At 46.7% G+C, this 24,392-nt stretch overlaps 1 protein-coding gene across 6 annotated transcripts in view; it reads right to left on the minus strand.

Moving 5' to 3' along the window:
- The window catches only part of cntln (centlein, centrosomal protein), a 56,847-nt gene that overhangs the window by 28,735 nt on the left and 3,720 nt on the right, over nt 1-24,392 (minus strand). For all 6 annotated transcript variants that reach the window (XR_007481346.2, XR_011086849.1, XM_068650718.1 and 3 more), the window contains exons 3-14: nt 23,484-23,568; nt 22,654-22,779; nt 21,481-21,660; nt 20,898-21,031; nt 20,198-20,360; nt 19,893-20,099; nt 15,551-15,640; nt 12,974-13,093; nt 10,195-10,316; nt 7,885-8,001; nt 2,657-2,757; nt 282-379 (exon numbers count right to left, since the gene is read on the minus strand). Coding sequence is in view for 4 of the 6 variants with exons in the window: in XM_068650718.1 (XP_068506819.1) it covers nt 282-379; nt 2,657-2,757; nt 7,885-8,001; nt 10,195-10,316; nt 12,974-13,093; nt 15,551-15,640; nt 19,893-20,099; nt 20,198-20,360; nt 20,898-21,031; nt 21,481-21,660; nt 22,654-22,779; nt 23,484-23,568 (1,543 nt within the window). In the remaining 2 variants the exon portion in view is untranslated. The remainder of the gene's footprint in view (nt 1-281; nt 380-2,656; nt 2,758-7,884; nt 8,002-10,194; nt 10,317-12,973; nt 13,094-15,550; nt 15,641-19,892; nt 20,100-20,197; nt 20,361-20,897; nt 21,032-21,480; nt 21,661-22,653; nt 22,780-23,483; nt 23,569-24,392) is intronic.

The raw sequence follows: 24,392 nt of genomic DNA on the forward strand, positions 1-24,392 counted from the left end.
GCCACAAAAGCAGAAGCATTTGAAAGGTACACGATTAATGACTGACTAATTGAAGCTAAGACATTGCCAAGTGAAAGAAAAACACTTTTTAAGTTGACTTGAAGACACGAGTCAAGGACTGAATTATGACGGGGGGAAAAAAAAAACTGAAAAAAACCCCCCCGCACTTGACAGAGGTTAATTTCCTCAGAGCCATTATGCTGCAGTTACGGCTCCATCTGTAATTTTTTTTTTCTTTTTACTGGTGACAAAGAAGACTAAGTGACGGCATAGCGTCGTACCTTCACAAACGACTGTTCCCACCGCTTCCAAGAAACCGAGGGCCTTTCCGGAGAAGTGCTTTTGACCCGGCGCTCTTCTTCCACTTTGCGAAGCAGTTCTGCACGGGAGAACAAAGGTGCTTGTTGTGACACGCTTCGTCAAACCCGAGCGGCTTGGTGAGTAAGACGACAAAAAAGGGGCTGCATTAAATCAATTAGCGCCGCTATAGGCCTAATTTTCTTCATCCGCAGATTCTTAAGGATTTTTTTTTCTTCCTTCTGCCTGTCAAACCGAAAGAAGGGTGAATTGTCAGACGGGTTAGTCGTCTTCATCCTAAATAACAGTTTTTCTAATAGTCCTTAAGGAAATGGAAAAACAATGATGGAAAAAATAAATAAGATGCAGCCTCTTTTTCTCTCTCTCAAGGGATCGTAAACAAATGCGAGTAGTTCAATCTCTGGTGAGCACTGTACAGCCCCGGGCTGCCAGGCTTTGTAGTCCGAGAGCTTTCCCCGATGGACAGACTGACGTACGGGTTTCATACGGTACAGAGTAAAAATCGAATTCTATTTTTTTTTCTTCAAATTGTTCTCAAGGGTATTTAATGCATTGACATTTGTAATCTGTGACGTTATCAAGGAATTGGATTATGAATTGAAATGGATCAGATCAAACAAAAATTGGATGACAGTTTCTTAGCGGAGCAAATAAGGAAAGAAGTGGATCCTTTTTTGGTTTAAAAAAAAAAAAAAAAAAGTGACCAAAATAATTTGTTCCGACACGGATATTTCAAAGACAAAAGAAGGACAAAGCGAAATGGGAGCCCGCTCCCTCGTGTTGCATCTTTTTGTCCTGGGAACTTTGTTACTTGGAATTAGCCGTCTCTTTTGTCTTCCTGGCATGTCACATCCAATCAGAAGCGGCAGCCGCCAGGACAGGTTGGGTATACGTAACGGGCGCTGGGAGTAAATTATCCAGCTCCGACCCGATTGGGAGTTGTCACCTCGGCACCTCCTTGATAAGAAGACGTGGTGGCTCCCCAGTCGCCCGCTGTTGGAGGAGGTCCTGGCACGGCGGCATACATTAGTGTCCCCTCCCATGTCTGTTCACGGGCGATGGCACAAAGGCCCGCTGCCTTTCATGTGTTGCCTTTCGTTAGCGCTAATCCTTGCGTGAACGCCTCAACCCCGAAGCTCTTTGATCAGGTCACAGAGGTTTCGCGAGTGAGCGTTGTAGTCACTCTCAACTTATTTTCCGGTACGGTTGAGGTGAGCTCCTCAAGGCTCCTGACGTGCGGGTTACAGTCAAACTGTTCATGAGGGTGCCCGCAAATAATGAGATGAATAATTTAAAAAGGGTTGGACTCCAAACGTGTCAAAAGTTATCGTGTTAAAAGAGGTCGTGACGAAAAGCGTAGTTTCATCATCGCTGCATTATTTTTTATTTTTTAGAAAATCATTTTTTAGATACCTTGCTGTCTAGCTAGCTAACAACCTAGCTAGCAAGCTAGCTAACAAGGTAGATGGCGAGCTAGCTAGCTAACAAGTTATTTCTAGCTACTTAGCGAGCTCGCTAGGTAACAAGTTCTTTCTAGCTAGTTAGCTAGCTAGCTAGAAAGAACTTTATTGATTCCATGAGGGGGAAATTGGCTCGTTTCAGCAGCTCAGCACAGAAAAGGGAAAAATAAAACGGTAATGGGTACCAATCATCCACTCTTAATATAGAAAATAAACCCAATGTAATAGTCATGAATCATATGACACCAAAAGTAAATGCCCAACACCTCCATCGAGTGATTATTTGTCAGAGAAGATGTAAAATTAGAATGTCCTTTCCAAGAAGCTCAATACTTCCCGCCTCGAGTGTCAATAGCAAAGGACGCTCCATTTCAATTAGCGCCGTCCTTTTAATGCAACGCGAGCGCCTCGACCGCCAGACGCCATCATTGGTGGTGAGGAAAATTAAAGTGATCCGGGACAGATTTGTTATTGAACTGCTTAATTAAAGCCACGGCGGTTGCGGTGGTCACCGACTGACAAAAGGCTGCAAACGGAATTAAAAGCGATGCGCTTTTTTTTTTTTAACCTCGGCAACGGTTTCACGCTGACAAGATGAGCAGTGTTTGATCTACCGATCAATTAGCGGAAGGGCTGATCAAGTCTTAATTGAGTTGTCCAATTAATTCCAACGAGTCGCCTCATTAATTCGGCTTGCAAATTGCCACGGATGGGAGTCAAAAGTGCTGTCATGTTTTAAGAGTTCTTCGCACGGGAATATTTTCATGCTGCAAGGAATTAAGCGATGCCTTGAGATTGAGAAGGAACATCGATTGTCATGTTTGCTAATTCTTTGAAAGAACTGAAAAACATCCGCATAAAAAAGAGAATCAATTCACCTTGGTGTTCTTCAGTGAGACTCAGGTGGAACTCCTTCATCGTGGCCCGATCCATAGCAGCCTGGACACGAAGCATGTCCAGCTCCTCTTCCAAGCTGACCCTACATTAATGACATCAAAAGGATATTTAAAAAAAATAAAATAAATAATAATTCCACCACACCGCATAATTTTCTCCAAACATCCCGTTGTGACCTCCATTTATGTAGCAACATTAGCTCCTCGTTCCCTTCGGAAATCCCGCGCTCCACATTCACCTCCCCGCAGAAAAGATGACACGAAGAAATTAATTAAAATGTGTTTTATTTATTCACACGCAATTCAAAGTGACAAGAGATGAAACGCCGAGGTAGGAGGTCGTCACGCAAGCAACACGGTAGACAATCCGACTTAGGAAAGCGTGCCCAATTACCGCTCTGCAATTAGCTTGATTCTTGCTAAAGGCTAATTACGCCGCACCGTTCTGGAGACTTTGCACTTTCAAGTTATTATTAGGACACCAAGTGAACGTCTAGCGAGGATACGCGCGAGGCCCCCGCCGAGACCAGCGTACCTGAAGAACACACACCTCGCATCCCTCCCCTTTGCTGCCGAGCGGAGCGGCAGAAACGAGCTCGGTGCCATTCTACCGTCTGTTAACCTCATTTGCAGAGAAAAAAAAACAAAACGCGTGAGCCACTCCGCGGAGTTAAGGAGGTCACTTGTGTGAGCGGGAAAACAATGACGATCACAATGGCAATTAACTAACGAGACAACAAAGATTTTTTTTTGCCAAATGTCAAGAAAATGACCTGGGGAAAAGTTACAGCCAGTGTATAGGGACAGGGAATAATTAGCTTTTTAGCCCTCACAGTCCAGTAAACGCCTGCCTGGCCTAATGGCTGACCGCAGCTTAAATAAGTACACAAATGACTCTCCCTGAGGGGAGGGGGTGAGGCAGCAGATGGATATGTGTCGCTCCTTTATGGATTTTCCTCCATAAATGAACTCAAGTCGATGAGGCACCAGCGCTGCCTCCTGCGTCCCGCCTGTTAATGGGACAAACGAGCTGAAATATGCAGTAAGTGCACGACGCCTGCTCCGGCTCGTGTTTCTCCGGAGCGCATGTCGAGATGCCGGCGATATTGATGCCCCGGCCAAAAATCACATGCAAAACATTCAATTTTGTTTAAGGCTGAGCGTGTTTGCGTGATGGAAAGAGGATCCAGTTGCAGGTATGGATGACCGAGAGCCTCCGGTTTGACTTCAAAACTGGAGTTTTGAAAGCAAGGAATTCTTTATTAGCATGCTGCGCGGCTAATGGATCTAACACACGAGACACGGGGAAACCGAGCCAAGGATCTCATAGAAGCTACAAAGGGTACACCCCCAGCACAAAAGTAAATCTCTTGATGTTTGATGATTGTTGACATCCAAGATCGACCACAAAATTCTTACGGGTTTTGTGGAATTCCGCGTGACTCAACCCCCTCCCTCACCTTAATGGTAATGAAAACCGTACTTTGCATTGGTCCTCGGTAGGAGGAAGATTTGATTTTTACAATCCCAACATTAGCGTATATAACATGCTCCCAAAAAAGGACTATTGACGTAGACAGTTTGGAAAGAGCCCCTGAACAAGTTTAAAGAGTCGCATTGGAGTACAAATTTGATCCCGATAAGGTGCATCCGTGCAGTTTTTACCTTGAGGGGTTGTACTGGACCTCTACTGGCCCACATATCTTCAAAAGTTCAATAACAATTGGAAGAATCGATTTTTGCAGAAACAAAACTGATGGCAACAAACAAACGCAACTTGGCGATGTGGTCGACACTTGTAGTCTTGTGTTTTCGAAAAGAAAAATCTCTCGTGGCATGCTAGAACTTTAGCCCAGAGCAATACCCTGCACGTCATTTGATGTCAAGTCGACCGGTTTCGATCCGCGAGGGTGCGCAACGCAGCTGCGTCCTTCGCAGCCATTGTGCTCGCGAGCGCAGAGCACTTGAAGAATTCACCGGGAAAAAAAAAAGTGGAAGGACCTCTGGCATTTCCATTGTTGGAAAAATAATCTTGTTTTGAGGGCTGTTGGGGGATAGCCCTGGAGTCAAACTTGAGCTCGAGGGCTTCTTGTTCTTGGAGAGTCTCCGGTGGCTGAAATGGGGAGTTCATAGCCTAGTGCTGGATTTCAAATGAGGGGAATTGTAAAGCCACTTTTCACAATGCTGAGAAAATCCATTTTTTGGCCAAGAGGTACTTGCACAATGGCGGATCTTCAGTTGGAATAATTTTTCGATATCAGCAAAAAAAAATTTTTTAAAAAAATCACGATTTAACTATTTTTCTAAGAAATAAATTCAATTTGAATGTGAATTCATTCAAATAAGTGCATTATTTATGTTTTCATTTATTTCCGCTTTGAGCTAGGCTAAAACCTGATGGCAGCATTGAAGCATGGATTATAATTACAACACGCAAAAAAAAAAAAAAAATTATAATAAATTTTCCAAATAATTAATGACGGGGAAAATCGTTAGCAGTCTGATTTAAAAACATGCATAAAACATTCTGTTTGTGTGAGCAAAATATGTCCCTCCTCCAACACTGCCTGGGGTCCGTGGAGGGGGGCGGCAAAAGACACTCATTACTGGTATTACCTTTTAGCAAATCAAGATGAAACGAGCGGCAAGCTGAGGAACATGGTGGTAAACTTTATTAAACTTAATTAGAGTCAACGTCGCTCGCTGGGGAGCTTCATGTCCGTAATGGTCACCGTGTAAAAGATCTCGCGCCGCCGCTGCCGCAAATGATCTCAAAGACTTTTTTTTTTTTTCTCCCTTCCCCTCCCCCCCCCCCTCGCCAGTAAACGCCGGCTAATTTATACTTTGATGTTATCCGAGTGCAGCATCTTAAGTCTGAGGGTGCACTGCATGTGTTTACTCTACTTATGAAAACTAAATAATCCCTGCCTCTTTTTTTAACCAACAAACCTTTTAGAACAATTAACAAGCGCGGACACAGAGTGGAGAAAAGGCGGATAATGAGGCAGATAAAAGGATCCCACTGCGAGTTTTTAGAGCCCGCACTTTTTTTTACTTTCTAAGCAGTCAAGCGCGAGGACATCTCAATCAAATGTGCTCAGAAAAGGGCCAGGCTGGCGATTGGAAATGTTGGCATCATAAATCTTTATGCTACGAGAGTCACCGAGTCCTCGTTGCGAGGGGGGAAAAAGTTTCCGAGGGTCGAAATGCGTCTTAATTTAGTCGCCGTGCAGAGTTGGTCAATTAAAGCACATTTTTCACCTCCTGGCTCAACCTTGAATTACGGCGCGAATATCACAGACGGGGCCTGCTGTGCTGGAGCTAACCCGGTCGTGCTCACAGAGCCAAAGAGTCATTTTGGACCTCTGGAAGTTGTTTTGCAAGAATTGTTTGCCGAAGAGGTGATAAGGAGCATCTGTGCGGAGTCCCATGACAAAGAAGGCTACGGAAGCCAAAAGACAAATGGAGCGATGAACGCGGCTGGCGTTGAAAGCGTCGAAATGGGTCTTCATTTGCTCCTAAATTCTCAACCAGCGCGAGTTAATTAGCCATTAGTTGACGATCGCGCGGCATAACCTTCACAAGCGTAATCATCATCGCGCGGTCAACGGAGGAGCAAGCTGTGACGACTTGCCCCGCGAGTTATACTTCTTGAAAATTGCGCCGTTTGTGCTCTATGATGGATCGACAAAGAGAGGCGGAGAATTCTGTGACCGTGGCCCCGGCCGTTTGCTACCATATGCGAATATATACGGTATTTTTCCGAGGCACAATTAAAATCCTTTAATTTTCTCAAAAATTGACCTTATGATAAGGTGCACCTTATGAATAGATTTCAAATTAAAGTTGAATAAAGTCTGACTTGTCTGCCGCCTTATAACCCAGTTCCGCCCATTGACAGAAATTTCCGAAAATAAACCTGTTCATTGAGACTGCACCTTATAGTCAGATTTTTTTTTTTGTGCTAGAGCCAATACAAGATCACCGCCCATCCATCCTGACCATCACCTTGACCACAACTAAGCGTCTCACCCCGCTAACCAGAAGTTACCGGTGATCCAATCCAAACTGACGTTGTAACTGGGCTGACCCGTGAAAGGCTGTGATGTGAAAAATAAAGTGTAGCTGTTCAGGGGCACATGAAGGGGATCAACGCTAAGCCCTCAGGACAGGCAAGTTACACCGGTCAGGGAAAGAGGCCAGGCCCTCGTCATCCCTCGTGGCTTCCCCCCGCAGGTCACTTTCAAGGACCCTGCGTGGAGTATGTTTGCCCGCCCCCCCTGGCCCCTGTTTTCCCCCAGACCATCCAGTGAACTGCTCAGTTCCAGGCAGGCAGGCTGGCTGGCGGTTGCACATCCCTTAACAGGCAGCATCAGCGGCACGAGGGCTACTAGCCTGTAATTAACTCAGACAGCTCAGGCTTGGAGAGAGGCAGCCGGGCTAGATCATAATGAGCTCAGCTGGGATTAGGAGGACAGGGCAGGGGGGTGAGCGGAGGGGAAGCGTCGGAGGGGAGGTGCGGGGGGCGAGGAGGTACCAGAATTCTGGCCTCAACCTACACTGCGGCATCGCGGAGGGCCAGGGGGAGGCAACCGGGAAATGTGGAGAGGAAAGAAAGCGGCGAGGCGCAGGAGAGAGGATGGAGGAGGTGAGGAAAGGTGAAGGCCGGGGGAGACGGGAGGAGCCGAGACCGTGGCTTTGGGCCAAGCTTTGTGCCGAGACACACGGAGGGTCACCGCTAGAGCTCCTCGACATCACAATGAACAAGACAAAGAAAACAGTATGAGTGTTTCAAAAGTTGCGAAAGATCAGAGCGGACAATTATTATTTAACGACATCTAATATGACCCCGAAAAATCGGACTCGATTGTCTTTGCACTTTGGTTTACTCTGGAAAAAAAGAACATTGAAAGTTTTCATCAACTGATTTGTAGCGGATAATGCGAACTATAGGTGTGAAAACACCCTCGGTGAGACCACGTCATTTGTATCCGCTGCGCTTTCATGTGTGAATATTTGGGTGGCCAATTTCACAAATGAGGAGAGTCTAATGATTTTACTCTGACCCCCGCTGTTGGGTAATGATGTGACGGACTGAGGGGGGGATGCTGTGAAGTCAGGAAGGTCATAGTGAATTTAAAAAAAAAATTGAAATAAGTGTGTCGGTATCTTCACGGGAAAGTGTTTCAAGTACTTAGAAAATGACTTACTTTTCGAGAGTGAGTTTACGGGTGAGGTTTTTGAAGTAGGCAAGTTCGTTCCACACCGCATCGCTGTTCTCTTGTCTTAGCTGCCAGGGCTCGGCGCGAGGCGTCTTTCCGTGTGGCCTGACGAATAAAAACACATCTTAAGAAATCAATTATACACTTATTAAGAGCAAGGAGGGCGCCATTTTGTTTCTGCTTTTTATTATGTGTAATGGCAACATGTCCCAGTTAATTTGTTGCATAGTGGGAAGGTTTATGTAATGCGGAGATCTAAAGCAACACTTTGGGGATAATGGCGGGTAGCGCACATTACCTCAGTGCCTTTGGCCGATTCGCACGGCGGTAACGAGGCCCTCTGTTTTCGTTATGCTGCCCGCTTTGGCCGTATTGAAATGAGCAGCCTTGACTTTGACATCTTAGCGGCAAATCGCGCCGCCACCGGCGGTACTGTTTTTGTATTTGTTAAAAGCCCAAAGGCGCCACCTCGCACGGCCATGCGGCCGAGCATTCCCAGAGCACCTTGAAAGATGTAAATAATGGCTTTCGCGCCACGTATGCAAACAAGGGCCTTCGAGTGTCGACACCTTGTTTATAAATACTTAATGACGCTTTGGTAACTGCCTCCAACTCCAAAACTGACATGCATAAACACGCAGTACAGTAGATGCTAGCAGGCTAGGCTAATGCTAGCAAAGTTGTCGGCGTTTTGGGCTAACGAATTAAGTGCGTGTCATGTACTTAGCAAATAATCTCATTCTACAGTCATGAATTTGGCCTCTGCTACCTTAGCGGTGCTTTCAATTCCCTCCGTGTGATCTGCGTTCGAAAGAAACGCGTGAGACGCTTTATTAAGTCACAGTAAAGCTTTATACATTTTAATTTGTTTAGAGTGCTCCTAAAAGCTGTTGAACACAGAGCCATGAGAGAGCTATCGTCTTCAGGCCTGAGTGCTTCCCCCCTACGGTATCCTAGTTTCCATTATTAAGCAGGGGGAAACCAAGAGAACTTTTCCACGCTGCTACGGCTAATTGCTCTGATTCAGGGGGAATCTGTTTATGGGCGCAGCTTTGATCAGAGTACGGATGCTTTAATAACCTTTAATTTTATTTGCAGCCCCCCCCCCATCACACCGAGTATGATTAAAAAACTTTTTCCCTTCTCTAATATAAACAGGAAGTCAGCTTTTGCCCGCTCTCGACCACGCCGTTTTGCAAAAAAAAAAAAAAAAAAAATGTTGGTAATGTTGAATGGCAGCGAGGTTTCATTGGGACTGCACACTGTCTGCATGTTAATGAGACAACAAATTTCAGGCCTGCTTTGTGATTGGCCGATGCTTCCGTTGGTTCTCTCGGTCGGCGGTGGGTGTCACTCGGCAACACGGCGAATGGGTAACTTTAAAATATGACGATTTCAGAGTTGTAAAAATGGTGCTTCGATAAAATTTGAGGTCTTCAATGATGTTTTGATTACAAAAATGATTTGGTCAGAATCACGTTGATGAATCGCAAGTGGGCAAAATGTCGTCTCATTTCGTCAAAGCAAGGCAGGAGAAGCTCGAAGCTCTTTTTTTTCTCTTTAAATAGTCTCTAAAAGGTCTTTAAAAATACTGACAAAGTGAAACAAAAGTGATCAATCAATCAAATGCACCCAAGTGGACTTCAGTAATTGGCCAGTGTAAAAGCAGGCTGCTCCCACATTTCCAGAGTTTTGCCGGTTTTCACACGATAAAATTCATTGATGGCGTGAAAAAATATTGTGGCCAAAGCGCCGCTGCCTCCGCCCGCCCTTTGTTCTCACCCCCTGAGCCACACGGCGCTGAGCTGACGTGAGCCGCCGCGGCGAGCGCGCCCGCCGCACTTTCTCACGGGCTCACGTTGCACCGCTGTTTTCTTTAATTAACCCGGAGAGAAAACAGCTGACGGGGGTCCGCACTTAGCTCCCGTTCAGCCGCCACCCATGTGCACTCGTACATGCATTTTTAAACAGCCTCGCTGGATGAATGGAGATAACAATAGCCGCTTATTAATGATATTTTGACACTTATAAAAAAAAAAAAATCCTGTGGTTACTGGTGAAGATAGCAGGAAGTGGCCCTTTCTCTTTTCTCCGCACCTTGCCACCCTGCAGGAGTAGACACCTCCAGCCTCCGGCTCTCACGTCCTAATGAACGCCGAGGTGGGAGAGTCACAAAACGCCTCAAATTGAGATTCTCTCGAAGGCGAATCGGGATTGCTACGTCAGCGTGACAGCAACTTCAACGCCCCGTAGAGAATATTGTGACAAAATTCGTGAATGAAACGTGATTGTACGTACATGTCGTTTGCTTTCTCCGCCGCTTTTAGCTGTTCTCTGACGGCCTTGTAGTTCTTCTGTACTAACAAAAGACGTTCACGTCTTCTGTCGTGGGCTCTCCTCAGTTCTTCATTCTCCTCAGTCTGTAAGAAACACACATTTATTAAAAAATGCTTGATTATTTGACATATTTTCGACAACTCCCCTCTGGAATTATTTTAAAGGGACACTGAACCTTTCAATTGAGTCGGCCATTTTGTTTTTTACGGAATGTCGGCTGAAGTGTTGGACTTTGGCGGAGTTCTCGTACTTGAAACTGGCTGAGCGAGCGCACAGTAGGTTGCGTTGTTGACAGCTATTAAAACCCAGCGAGATCGGACTCCTGACTTCAAACCGGAGTAGTAAGAGAAGACAACATATGGATTTTTCTTGTCAGGAGAAGCCCCTCCCGCCTTCTCCCCATCGCTCTGACCTTAATGGCGAGGGCGAGCGAGAAAACACTTTGGGCGGACGTGGCGGCCGCGAGTGAAAAGGAGAGATCCGGCGAAAACCAAGAAATTACAAGGGGAAGAAAGCAAAAAGGGAACGTGAAAGGAGGGGTGAGCGAGGCGAGGGGAGAGGGGGCGCTCGGGGTGGGGGTGGCTCGGTTTCTGCTCGAGTGGCCAGGGCTTGGGAGAGTTGTCTTTCTGAAGGGAAGGAGCTTGTTTACCGCTGATATGACACGGCTGCCCTGCAGAGAGGGAAATGCGAGCCCTCGGCCCTGTTATTATTAACAAGGACAAAGAGAACAGAGAGAGCCCACACAAACACGCGGCGGACGGCAAGTGAGCACAAACAGAGACTGCCAATGACAAGTATGGATTTTTCCCTAGCGTGGATTATTCACAGAGGACATCTGCAAGACTGCCCCTTCAAGCAGCCCGCAGACTCTGACAAACAAGGCTCTAACGAAAGGGTCCACGAGTGCTACTAACTGGCGGTGGAGCGACCGAGGGGGGAACAAGTGGCAGGGCATTAGCCACATCATGGATTCCCAGGCTGCTCTCCCATGGGCGGCCCGACTCGGTTATCAGGCCACAGACCCTTGGCCGCGGCGGATCGATACGCAGCTCGTGTGGTGGACGTTCTCAAGCTGAAAAATAATTACACGGCAACAAGCCACTGTTTGCTTGAAAGCCAAGACAATGAAGAATGTTGTTTGTTTGCCAGTCGGCCGCCGTTAGTTGCTAAGGTCAACATGTCAGCGGCACAGCCAGGCGATCCCAATTTGAAAGGCATTCTGTCGGAAAGAGACAGTTTAGAAGATGCGGCCGAGAGTGCAAGACGCTGGAGGCGAGGTCGCTTTACGGCAATTTGATGCGGGGCACATTGCTTAACGGGAGATCTAGGGCAGAGGTCTTCGATGGGCAGGCCGGGGATACAAAAAGTCGACACACCCCTGTTCGAATGCCAAGTGGATGTGATACGGAAAAAAAACAATGAGAAAGACAAATCATTTCAAAATGTTTTCAAAGACAGGAAAAGCGCAATAGAATATCCGAAATTGATTTAATCAGGATGTGACAGGTGAATTTGGGACACGGCTGCAGCCCCATTAAAAAGACGTTAGGGTGTGCGTACTTATGCAAACAAATGATTTTTTTTACATTCCCTCTAAAAAGATTAGTTTATTGACCAATAAAGCTAATTCTGATAATTTCTCAGGTGTTTACTAATCAAAATGAAAACTAAAATAAATAAATAAAAACAACTAAATAATAATAAATAAAAAATGCATAATATTTAGGGACAAATTATTATTGCCGCTGTGCAAAACACAGTTTTAAAGAAACCCAAATAAATGTAACTTTTAATTGATAACCGGTAATCTAGGCAAAAACTAACAAGACATTTACCCAATGCCCATATGCACTCAAAGCATGAATAAATGCCGTCAGTTCCAGTTTGTTTGAGTTGTCACCCCCCCCCCCCCCCCTCCCCGCTCTGCATTCCTTCACGAAACGCTCCTCAAGCGGCAGATACGTAAATGGCACCATTAACTAAGACAGTCATGCGTGTCGTCTGAATCGGTGCCGAGCATCATCGTCCGCCTTGCTGATATTAAGTCCGACACTTCAGATCTGACAAGAAAATGATGCCTAATACCTTGTCGGGATTGTGTTGGAAAGGGAGATGACCTCTGCTTAATCACTCGCTCGCCGCTCGGCCCAAAAGACGGAAAGGAGAGGTGAAGCGGAGGGCCGCTCCGGGGTGCGTCTTAGCCATTGAAATTACGTTTCGTCCGTGTAGAATTTATCGTTGAGTGTTTTATTAAAAGTTAAAGTTCTATCAATCAATTAGGAGAGATGTGTCGCACTTTGATCTCCATTCTAAAAGTCTCAAAAATCAAATTCACTATTAATCCATTAATGATTTGTGATTTCACTTTTCCCTCGGCTTGAGCGTAGCGTGTACTTTGAAAACGCTTTTGCTCGAGAAGGTCACCCGGGAATCGCAATTGAACCTTTTGAGACGGCGACAAATAGCGAGATGCGGAGATTCGTACCTTGCGGCGGCTGATAGCTGTAATCAAACGTGTGGCAAGTGAGCCACAGCTCTTTATAAAACTTTACAAAAGTCAAAGTCAGCCACATTTAGGACCGCATTTAGCATCCTCACTTATGCCCGATTTGAAAACTTTTGATGGTATCGACAAAATACAAGAGTGTATTTTTCTTGTGTGTTTGTTTTTCCTTTACGAAAAAATTGTCAGGCGCTCTGGCACTGTCCACAAAATGTTCATCTACATGAGGAACTTCACCTTTGACTGCAGCAGGTCTTCGAGGTCTTGAATTCTTTGTTGCGTTTCTCTTTTTCTTCCGTGATAAAGTTCGACGCTGCCCGCTGAGGACAGGGACCGGGATCGGCGTACAGCTGCGCCCTGAGAGACGAAAGATTAACATCTGTACTGGTAGCTACTAAGCAAATGCCAACAGAAAAAAAAAAAAAAGGTGAATAATCCCTGCTCCTTCCTCACACCTTGACATAAAAAAAAAAAAACAGGCATTGCTGACTTTGGTACACACAGATGCTCAGCAAAACAAAGTGGCTACCAGAGGAATAAAAGCATGCTGGGGTAGCAGGCAGAAAGTTCAGCTCGCGTGTGAAAGACCGGCAAAGGTTTCTCCCTGCGACTGGCTAATGAGTATGTTCATTTCCATTTACATTGTTTCTTTGACAATAATGATGTCCCATTAGGGAAGACTAAAGGGGCTATAGATTCCACAATGTGCTGGGCTTCATTACAAGAGGTGGGCAGGGAGGTCGCTCTAATTGCTCTACTAGGGGCCTCCAGGTTACACTTGATAGGACAACCGATTAGCGGGGAGCGAGGCGGGTAGGTGGGCTGGCTGGCTGGCTGCACTACGCTCGCCAGCCTCCCCCCTCAACATGAAAATAAATAAATAAAGTGATATGGAGAAAGAAAAAAAAAAAAAAATCAGTGGGAACAATATGCTGGTGGAATATGAATAGGAGACGATGCGAGGCGCCCTGTGGAGCCCAGGAGGCCTGACCAGATGGTGGGGCGAAAAAAAAAAAAAAAAATCCAGGGCGCCTAAACGCGCAGCAGTCCTTGAGCTGGAGTGGGTGTGAAGTGCAAAGAGGAAGCACGTGAGAGAAGATGGCAGATCATTAATTGCAGTTCTGATGGCCGCAGTTGCTCGTCTTGCGCGTTCAAACGCACTCTGGAGGCATGTGTGTGTTTGTGTGTGTGTGGGACGCGACGGCTACGGCCGACTCCGGTGACCCGGTCCGCTCGGATGCCGACCGCGCGTGCTTTAACTCGGCCTTAATGGCTGCGCGCAACTAATTAGCGGCTCGATTTGCATATTCGCGATGCAAGGCGTGCCAATTGGCCCGACCTCGCGTGGATGTCGCGGGGCGAAAGCGAACGGCCGGAAGGGGAATCCGAGATCAACCAGAAAAGGCCAAAGATGAAGTTGAAATTTCTTCTCAATGTGTGTGTGGTGGGGGTACTTAACGTCAGTTTTCAGAATGTTAAAAACTTTAAGGTAGCATAAGCTGGCATCTACCAAAGACACACTAAAATAAAGTGTGGTTTTCCGATGACGGCATTTTCTGACTTGCCCAGATATTTTTGTCATCGTGGAAAGAAGATTTCGGAAAACGCAAAGACGCCGCCGCGGTCTGTATCGGTTGCGCGGCTTGTTCGGCGGCCATGACCCGCATCGCACTCGCTAATGTCTCCAGAAGCGTAACGTGCACGGTGGAAGCTGCGCGTTGTCAATACAGCATTTGAAGATAGTCTCTCAATTCTGAGCGGATATAAAAAAAAAAAAAAAAGTGTCTGAAACATTTCATAGACATCCTCTCGCCTTTCCTCCGCATGGAGCGAGAGAGGTCACGGCTATCAATGGGCTGGCTTATTTAGGAGTTGGGCGGCGTGGCTCGTGCGAATCTGGAGCACTCAAAGCACGACTTTGTTCAAGTTTGACGGCATCGAAACATTTTTTAAAGAAAACTCTTGATCAACACCGTGCCACTCCCCCCCCCCCCCCCCCCCCTCATAGGAAACAATTGAAAACCATTAAATCCGCTCCTGGGTGAAATTAAACCATACACGCAAATTTTTCTGTCTGTAAAAACAACAAGGCGGATGTAGCGTCCAATAAAGCGCATCCACATCGATAATCATAAATTAGAAATGATAAGGGCCGCACGCTGGTGGACTTCTATAGATTACTATCACGTCCGTTTAAAAAATACATCGTCATCATTTGATCGCAGCCTCGGTTCCGTTAAAGCAGACGGGATATGAATCGGCTACTTAACGATGATGAGGCGTAAACAACAATATCGCGCCAGCCTGTCCTGAGGCAAACCGGGAAAGCTCGTTGAACGGCATCAATACTATTAAAGTATTAATAATTGTGTATAAAGGAGAAGAAGAGGCCCTCCCGCTGAAGCCTTAATGAGGACAGTGGTAGAAATCAAACTTCTCTTCGGCCCAGCGTTGGTCGTGCGAGTGAGGCCGTCTCCAAAGCTGCCAAACTTAAAGAGAATGTCCGGAAGATCAAAAAGCTCGTCTCCGTGTTCATAATGTCCCGCTCAAGCGGTAAATCAGCCGGTGCCTGGGCCCAAGGCATGCGTGAAACCGGCAGCGCACGCCGGGCCTGATCACAGTGTGTGTGGAAATGTGTTTTCGGGACAAAACGGGAAGGAAGGCTCTAATGAATCACATGGCTGGCAACGCACCGTTGCCTCCGTGTCACTTCTGCGGCTTTGATCTGACGCCGGCGGCGTAATTTTCGGGGAAGTGCGGCCGCGTAAGCTCCCCCCCCCCGCACACGTCAAAGAGAAACTTGTGTCGACCCACCTGCCGCCTCCCGACAGGAGAGACTTCATCCTCTGAGTGGTGAAGCTTCGGGGACGCGGCGGCGGCGACCGTCAGCTCGGACGCGGGTGCCTGCAAGTCAAAAAAAAAAACAGATTTGTATCAACTTAAAAGCAGAAAAGCTATTTTAAAAAGGTGAGACTTCTAGACGCTTCTGTCTGGCTCCAAAACTTGACATTTGCCGACATCTTTACACCTACGGCGTAAAGTAGGAGGGGGAAGGGGGGGTGGAGGACAGTCACACCTGCTGCTGTCGACACTTAACTCATCAAATCCGACGAAGAGAGGCCTTAGCAACGGCGTCTTGAACAGAAAAGCACGTCATCACCTTTTTGCTCCCTCTCCGACGAGGTTGTGATTGCATTATCGGAAATTTGGCATCTGGGCACGACCCCATTAACTGCTGCAGTAATCAACTTTAAGCAAACCGGGAGGCGAGGTGGATGATAAATTATTAGCTGGGAAGAGTTTGTTCATGTTTTATTAAATTGCCCTGCCAAAGGGGGGGGGGGGGGGGGGCTTGGCCAAATTATCTGGGGTCTCATTTAATGGACGCTGGCCATACTGGCGAATCTGCTACAATTATTTATCACTTTCACATAGTCAAGAGGATGGACAGACTTTTTTTTTTTTGCAACAGCAGCAGTGGCTACTGAGCAATTTGGATGGTTGTGGTTTTTTTTTGTGTGCAATACATACTAACTGCCACTAGGGGCGGTTTCCATCCACAAACATGCTTTTTGTGTCTTTAAAAATGAGCAGTTTGACTCTGTGTTAGCTCATTGTTAGCACCAAAGATTGAGAAAAAAAAATTGACAAGAACATCTAGTTTTGAGTACACCAAAATTGAAGTGGAAGTCATTAATTTTGGCTCGAACGTAGCATTTTTGGCAAATTCCAAGTCTTGGTGAACTCTACTTGTGCCTCGAACAGATTTCCAGATCTAATTTCCTGGCATTGTACAACGTACCAAAGAAACAGTCAGTAGAATCTATTCTAAAAATACGTAGCGCTCCCCGTATTGATTTTCGAGTTGAAGACAAAGACATTTTAGATGTAAAGAGAAGCTCGCTCATAATGATGTCATGAGTTTAAAAACAACAGATTTGGAGTGAGCGTGAAGGAGAAAAGAGCAAGCAGGTGCAGTGAGAACAAGACAGCAAACAGATAAGTGGGAGGCTGGGGGGAGTAAATAAGAGGGAGAAGGAAAAAAAAGAAAAAAGCCTGTCTCGGTAATTACCGAACACGATTAGGTTCTTGGGGGAACTTGTCTGGCACTGGTGGGCCTCGCTGGCGAGGCCGGACCATATGGAGGGATGCTTGCGATGGCTCTCCCTGAAGCCCGTGACCCGTCTGTTGCCGAGCTCTTGAGCTGAATGCGCAATGAGACTTGCCAGGCCTAATGTGCGACACGTGCGCCGTTTATGCCGTAAAATAAATCTGATCAATGTTGATTACTACGGCGGCTGCGATTTGGGGAGGGGCACGGCCTTCATAAAAAAAATAATGGCAATTTTCCATCATCATTTTCATAAAATACATATTTTGTAAACAGGGGTACTGAATGAACCAAAAATAAATATTTAAAAAAAACAATAAACGACAAAAATGTGAGAAAAAAATGAATTAAATTGAGAAAATAAACGAGAAAAAAAACTCATTAAATTCATGAAGTTGTAAGTAAGTCTGGTGAACAACTGCTAAAAGTAAAAACAGCAAACATGAATCAGTGGCGCCCTAAAATGACAAAACAAAAAACTTTTTTGCAATTGAGGTAAAAGTCCGATTTCTTTTTTTTTTTTTTAATAAGCCGCCATGCTGCGCGTGTAACCGTTCCGAGGGATAAAAAAGGTCGGCGGGTATGGCTGCTTTAGAAGCAGGGGGCTGCGAGCTAAAGGCCCCCCACCAGGCCAAGAGGTGCACTTGGTATGCAAGAGGGTGCTTCTTCAAAGAACCACTGTGTGCATATATGTATGAGTGTGTGCAATAACTGCTGTGGTGAGGGACTTTGGAGAAGGACAGTGAGCGGTGAGGAGAAGGTAAGCCGTGTGTATATTTGCGTGTGTACACATCGCCCTGAGTCCTCCCACGCAGTCTGCTTGACCCCAGCGCGTATGCGCTTAAGCGAGCGCCATGTAGCCGAGGCGGCACATGGCTGCGCTTCCTTAATGAGGTGGGCTGCGCGGACGGGCCGGGCCGGGCCGGGCCGGGCTTCTCATCTAATGAGAGCAGTTGAGCTGGTAAAAGCGCACCGCCGGAGTCCATGTCATTAGCCCGGCCCGCCGACGTAGCTCGGCTCCAGAAGGCGCACCGCGACCCGCGTTGACAACGCTATTTATTTTTCATAAACACAGCCTAGAAGAAGCTTTTTTTTTTTTCTTTTTATGTAAGTAAGAAACACAAGGATGCAGATGAGGAGAATATATGGCGGGTAAATAGCGAAGTGGATTACTTTTAAATTAAACATGCTGCTAGAGAGGCTAAAAGAGTGGAGCAGATGGTCATCGCCACTTAGCACGGCACCTAAATGTTCAGTACGAAAAACACCAAAACACTGGAGTTTTACAAAAAAAAAAGTCAAAGCGCAAGACGAGCAGCAAATAACTTTTCTTTATACCTTCGCTCTTTTGCTCGATGGGCGAGCATCCAGTAGTTGAATGAGTGCCCACAGGATGAGCACATTATCACTCATGGACTCTGCAGAAGCTTCCAGAAAGCCCGAGGTCTGCTACGGATTACACTCTAATGGTGCCCTTTAATCACAACACAACACTGACTGACAGCCAGACCAAAAAAAAAAAAACCTACAAGAGTAAACTTGATGCTATGTTGTCGACTGGATCGTAGAAAAGTTATAGTGGAAGCTCCAAAGAGAAGTTCACCGGTTTAAAGTGAAATTAAAATAAAATCAAACTATCCACCCTTTTGAAGAAGCTACGTTGAAAGAAATCCTAAGTTTGATTCATTAGATTGTTGTGCTAAATTCAATTTGTAATTAGACGGTTACCATGACAACGTGCGTGGCATTACACACAAAAAACGCAAAAAAAGGAAAACACAATTATGCAGGTAAAGTTAAAGTCTTATGAGATTTTTTTTTTCCTCCAATTCTGGTTGAACTTCAGTGTTAAACTTGCGAATGTTGCGTTGTGGAGATGTGTAGTTCTCTACTGGCCGGGGACCGCCTTGGTTCCTCGGTGAGCGCAAAAACAGATGTTCATCACGCGCTACCTTTACCTCGGCATCAACTTTAGTGAGCACGGACACGGAACTCGCAATGGGTCTTATTCTCCTCTCGTATTCCCCAAAGCTATGCGGCCTGATAATAACAATAATAGAAGAAAAAAAAAAATCCCAGCACCGCGGGATGAGCGGAGTGTTCAAAGCTGCCACTCTGGCCTGTTTTCAAATGAGCGCCGCGTCTCCTCCGCCTCGTGCTCCTGTTGCGATCAGGACTTTGATCACCTTGGACGGGGAACTTCCAACCAAAAACATTTAAATTTAAAATCACATCTGCCCCGACAACCCGAGCATTAGAATTTAACAGGTGTTCCGGAGGAACTTGTTACGGAATTTGTGATTACGTGCCCAAATACACACGCGCTTTTAATTCAGTGCCTTTTTTTTTTTTCCCCCTCTCTCGCACAACCTGTCGGTGAAATTGCAGAGTGGGAACCAGAACGCCCTCCCGACTGAGCGCTCCCGCTTTGGGACGGCGGCTCTGTTTACCTGCTCGCTTGATGTCAGTAGGTGTGAAAGTTAAAGAACACAAAAGATGCGATCTCCGAGCTGCTAGCGAGCGTTCAACTTTCGACACGTGCTACACGCAAACAGCGCCTCTTCTAAATATCGTATTAATTACCGGCAGGAAGACTACGCCGCTGTAATTAATTAACGGCTAAACGATCCATTTATACATACGGTTAAATTACCGGGGTTAAGTGGTGCCGGGCGATGGCGTCTCGCTTAACGTTTGGATCTGATATCCGCGACAGTCTGCCGGTTATTACCGAGCGGTCCGATTGACCGAGCGCGAAACTCATCAGCTGCCGTGAAGATGTTATCTGACAAAGTCTGGTCCTACGGCGTGATGTGGTCAAATAAATGAATAAAAATCGCATATCTTCTCACCTCATTAGCTGCCGCTTAATTTGACTGCGGTTTTCATCTAGCTTCGAGGCGCTCTCTAACTCGAGGGTGACAGTTCAAAGATGGCCGCATTGCAAACTCAAACACACAAACTGCTCACGTCTATGTGACTACTGTGACCTCAAAGGACCTCCAAGGCAGACTGGCCTAGCGTCACTAAAACAGTTTTTCTCACCTTCAAATTGGTTTGTCTGTTGCTCGAGATGGAAATTTCTGCCCGCTGAGTTTGTCGCTGCTGTTGTTGTTGTTGCAGCTGGGCCTGCAGTTGCAAGATGTACTGCTCCTTGTGGGCCAGCTGGCTGCTCAGCTCCTGGTGACTCTGCCGCAGCTTGGCCTCACTTGACATGAGGGTCTGGTAGCATTGGCTCAACTCGCTGTAGAGCTGTCAAATGACATATGGGGGCATGACTAGGCAGCATAAAAAAAATAGGTCCCAGCGGGTACTTCTTAGACCCAAGGACAACTTCGATGTGTGTGTACCTTCTGACACGAATTGGTGTCAGCAGTATGCGCTTCTTCCTGGTTCCTCATCACCTTCTGCGTGTCCACGTTGAGTCCCTCCATTTGCTTGATCAGCTGGCTCTGGGCCGCCGCGTGCTCTGTGCTCCGTTTGTACAACATCTGCACTTCGCTGAACTCACACCTGGCAAGGCACACAAAGCGCGTCGCGCAAATTAATTTCGCCACGACCGATAACGAACGCTTAATACGGATCAATTCCCAGAGTTGCTGCGGAATTACAAGCGTAAAGTGCTCCTCGAACGCGCGAAGCCATCTTTAATCACCGAGCTAAAACCTTGAGAGGCCTTGGCGAGCTCCGAATGTGACTGACGCATTAGAGCGCGGCGGCCATTAAAACAGAAAAGTAGTTAAAGAAAAAAAAAAAAAAGGGATGAGATTACCACTAAGGCTCCTAACGGTTCCCAGAGTTTTTATCATATCGACTACAGCTTAGCCAAAGCCTGCCCAGTTTCCCTTTTCTGCCTCCTTAAAAGCGCATCCACTATTCGGGGCTTACGGGGTGGCTTTAGGTGAGCTGCGTTTGGAAATATCAGTGTCACCCCCGAGCCTCTGCGTTGAGAGCTGGGGTTACTTAGCGCGATCGGCATGCACGCTCAGCGCTAAACGTAAACTCGTTGAAAGCAGATGAGGTGTGCGGTGGCACGTGTAGCGAGCGCACTCGAGTTTACGAAGCTGATGGTCTTTTGTTGCCACTTCCTGTTCTTTGGTGGAGAGGCGAGCTGCCAGGGCGCTGTTGTGGCTCTGCGTGGTGGAGACCTCCTGCCGGGCGATGCGTACTTCTTCCTCAAGATCCTGGAAGGGTAATTTTGGAGAAAGTCATTAAGGATTTGTAAATAGTCAAATGAACACATTCACAAAAAAATATAACGTTATTCTAAAGAAGAAAAATAAATAAATAAAATATTTTCTCTTACTTTTTTGTAATTTCACATTTCTTAGTGTCTGCCGCTTTCCTTTTTATTTGAACGAATCAGAAATAAAATCGACTATTTTTAGTCATCAATCACCCTCAAAAACCATCCTCCAGGTAAAATCCATTTTTTTTCCACATATATAGCGGAAGCTATTCTTCCATGAGTGCTTTCAAAGTGTGCTTTTGCTGCAGGAATTTTTTTTCCCTCCCTTTCTTTCCTGAGGTTCGTTTGAGAGGAGAAGGAGCGAGGGATCAGCGATGTCAAGGTGTGCAGAAGAAATGGAAACGCCGCAGAGGACAAGGACCATCGCGTGCGTGTGCTCCAAACCTTGACTCTGGCCTGAGCAGCCTCCCTCTGGTCACGCTGGTGCTGGGCCCGCCTCTCCTTCTCCTCCAGGTCAGCTTGCAGGGCGACGCAGCGGGACGCTAATCCCCCTTTCTCCTCCTCGAGTGCACGCGCCGCCCGCTGCGCCTCCTCCTCTTTCCTCCCACACTCCGTCTTCAATTCCTGGACGAGGATGAGGGAGGCGCGCGTGTCAGGGGACGGGGTCGAGAGGGCCAAATCAACAATAACACGAGAAAAACAAAAAAGTTATGATGGAGGAGCTTTTGCCTTCCCCTCGCGTTTCAGATTGTTTGCTACCGGCACAAGTCCAAAAAAAAAAAAAAAGTTCCGGATGTGCCATCTACAGTATATGTGTGATTTATTTCAACAACGGAAAAATTGAAATGGCATTTTTACAATTAATTGAAAAATACAGCGATGTTTCGATAGCCATGTTTATGAAGTAAATTAGAGGTGTCACAATGGATTCATGCACAGCTAATTTTTAAATTGAGCCACAATTTTGCCACTTTAAAATATTTCAAAAAGGTGTTTTTCCCCCAAAAATAAATTTAGGGTCACATAAACCCATCTTTGATTCAAGTTTGCTGTCTCGAGTTTCCCCTTGTTTTTTAAAATAACAGTAGGGGCTCGACCGACCCATGAATATGTAATGCTTGGCGGGGCTTTGATATTTTGTTTTCCCCCTAATTTAAAGCGGGAGATGCCCGCGTGAGCCGCTGATTGGCCGAGGTCACCTGCACCGAGGGGCCGGCGCTCGCCGGCCGCACGCCGACAAAAGGGCCGCCGTGTCGGCTCTAATGAGAACGGCGCCGGGCGCGAGGCCCGTTCGACTGGCCTTTTGATGCTGTCCCCCTGCCATCTCTCGCCGTGAGACGGCAGCAAAACAGTGAGAGGATTGTTCCTCTATCAATTAATCATATCCGGGTCCCACGCGGTCATAATTATGGGGGCGTCCGCGGCGAAAGACGCTCACTCTCCTCCCCATTGATGCGGTCATTAAGTATTTATCTGCAAGTTAACAACCGGCTTTTCTTTTGCTGGTCCTTACCAGCTGTTAAGTATTCTTTGCGGCAAGACAAATCTGGGGGTAAAAAAGCCACAAAGCTCGTCATTGCCTTCAAGATGAATCCGAGCTACATTTGTCGGACCCACCTGCAGTTGCGCGCTCTTGTCGAGCAGCTGTTGACTCACGGCGTCCAGCTCGCTCTTCATTAAAGCCACCTCCTCGGCCATCGATGGGCATCGCTTGTTCGCCTCTTGCTGCTTTTCGGACACTTGCTGCGGATAGAAAGCAAAAAAAAAGTATTTGCCGAAGTGAAATCAGACTTACAACAGTCTCGGATTGGGCTCGACTTGAACGTCACGTGACCAAACTCAGAATGCAGGTGAGAAGTGATTGGGCGAACAACTCTGATGTCATTTTTAGCCGGCGACAGGTGGCAAAATGGCCGCCCCCCACCGAGATCAATAAAAACGCTAAAATCAAATTTTGCTGCTTAATTCTGTTACCGAGCCAAATGTCGGCCAACGCTACGTAAGCGGCCGCGATTTGGAATCGTGTTATAATCCGCTACCTTCTGCGAGCGTGCACTCGTCTCAAATAACACGCTGCTCTGGGATGCAATTAACTGCCACGATGTGGGAAATGGCTCTGATCCGTTCGGATTGTGGATTTAGGCGGCCCTCGCCACTTCCGGATTGCTGTGCTAAGAGCGCGGAGGCGGAGGGGGGGCTTTCGTCGAGATTTAGACGTGGGAGCGTCAGATAAATTCAAACGTTGATAATGAGGTCGGCGTGAACAATTTGAGCCTCGGTCGTGCTCAATTTGTAAGAGGGGAGGGGGAACGACGCTTTTTAAGGTCGAGGACAGAAAGCTTAGCACGTGCATTCCCGATATGGTTAACAATGAAAGTTTAGAAAAAGTAGTGGGAGCAACAACATGGAATGAGATTTTTTCCCGACAAAAATTCCCGACACATTACCTGCTTCAGATCCTGTATCTGCAAGTCTTTGGCCTGAAGGATTCGCAGCACCTTCCTGTCCTTCATCTCACCTTTGTGCTTCTCCCTAAAAGACGGAATGGTGGAAGATTTACTAACCTTCAGATCAAAGTCACTTCTTAAAAGAGACTACGACGGAGAAATGCATGGAAAGGGCAAAGAAATAGCAGACTGGGAGGAATTCCCAAGTCGCCAAGCTCCGGGGAACATTGTTGAACGATATCGTCAGAGTCTCCCACACATTTTTCAACCTAAGAACCTTTTTAAACACTGCAGAAGGAACTTATTTGTTCTAAAAGAGTTTAAATGCACCCAAAAAACCTCAAACTAAGGCCCATAGGCCCGACCAGGCCCATCACAACACTTTGTGTGGCCCGCCGAAGCAAATCTTGACTTCCGCGATTCTTGCTGCAATGCCACAAAATTGAAATCACAGATTAAAAAAAAGAAGAAAATTCGAAAGATTTACAGGAAACACCGCAGTGAACTTTCCTTTCAGCCCCCCTTGGCACATCTTTAATCGTGTGAACTTCTAGGGAGACAAAAACAGAGCAGCAATTGGGGACCGGTTTGTTTCAACTGCTGGAGGCCACCTCCCCCCACCCCCTCCTTCTCCCCCCTCATCGCTCACTCCCGCTACACCTCCCCATCTTCAAGGCCTTTCCTCCAGTCTCTTTGCCTCTTCTGATCAGCTTTCTCCCCTGATAGATGCTGAAATAAGTATCTGGCGGGTTCCCTTGGGGTAAGCGATGGAACGCGAGCTGCCCTAGCTACATCTCCTGGTGCGTCGAGGCTCATCGCGTAAAGCAACCAATCGCTCCTCCAAAAAAAAAAAAAAAAAATCCACAAGAGGGGAAAGGAGGGGGTTTGAACGGAGGCTCCCGGTGGGGA

The sequence above is a fragment of the Syngnathus scovelli genome, chromosome 5, assembly GCF_024217435.2.
Source record: "Syngnathus scovelli strain Florida chromosome 5, RoL_Ssco_1.2, whole genome shotgun sequence".
Taxonomy (NCBI): domain Eukaryota; kingdom Metazoa; phylum Chordata; class Actinopteri; order Syngnathiformes; family Syngnathidae; genus Syngnathus; species Syngnathus scovelli.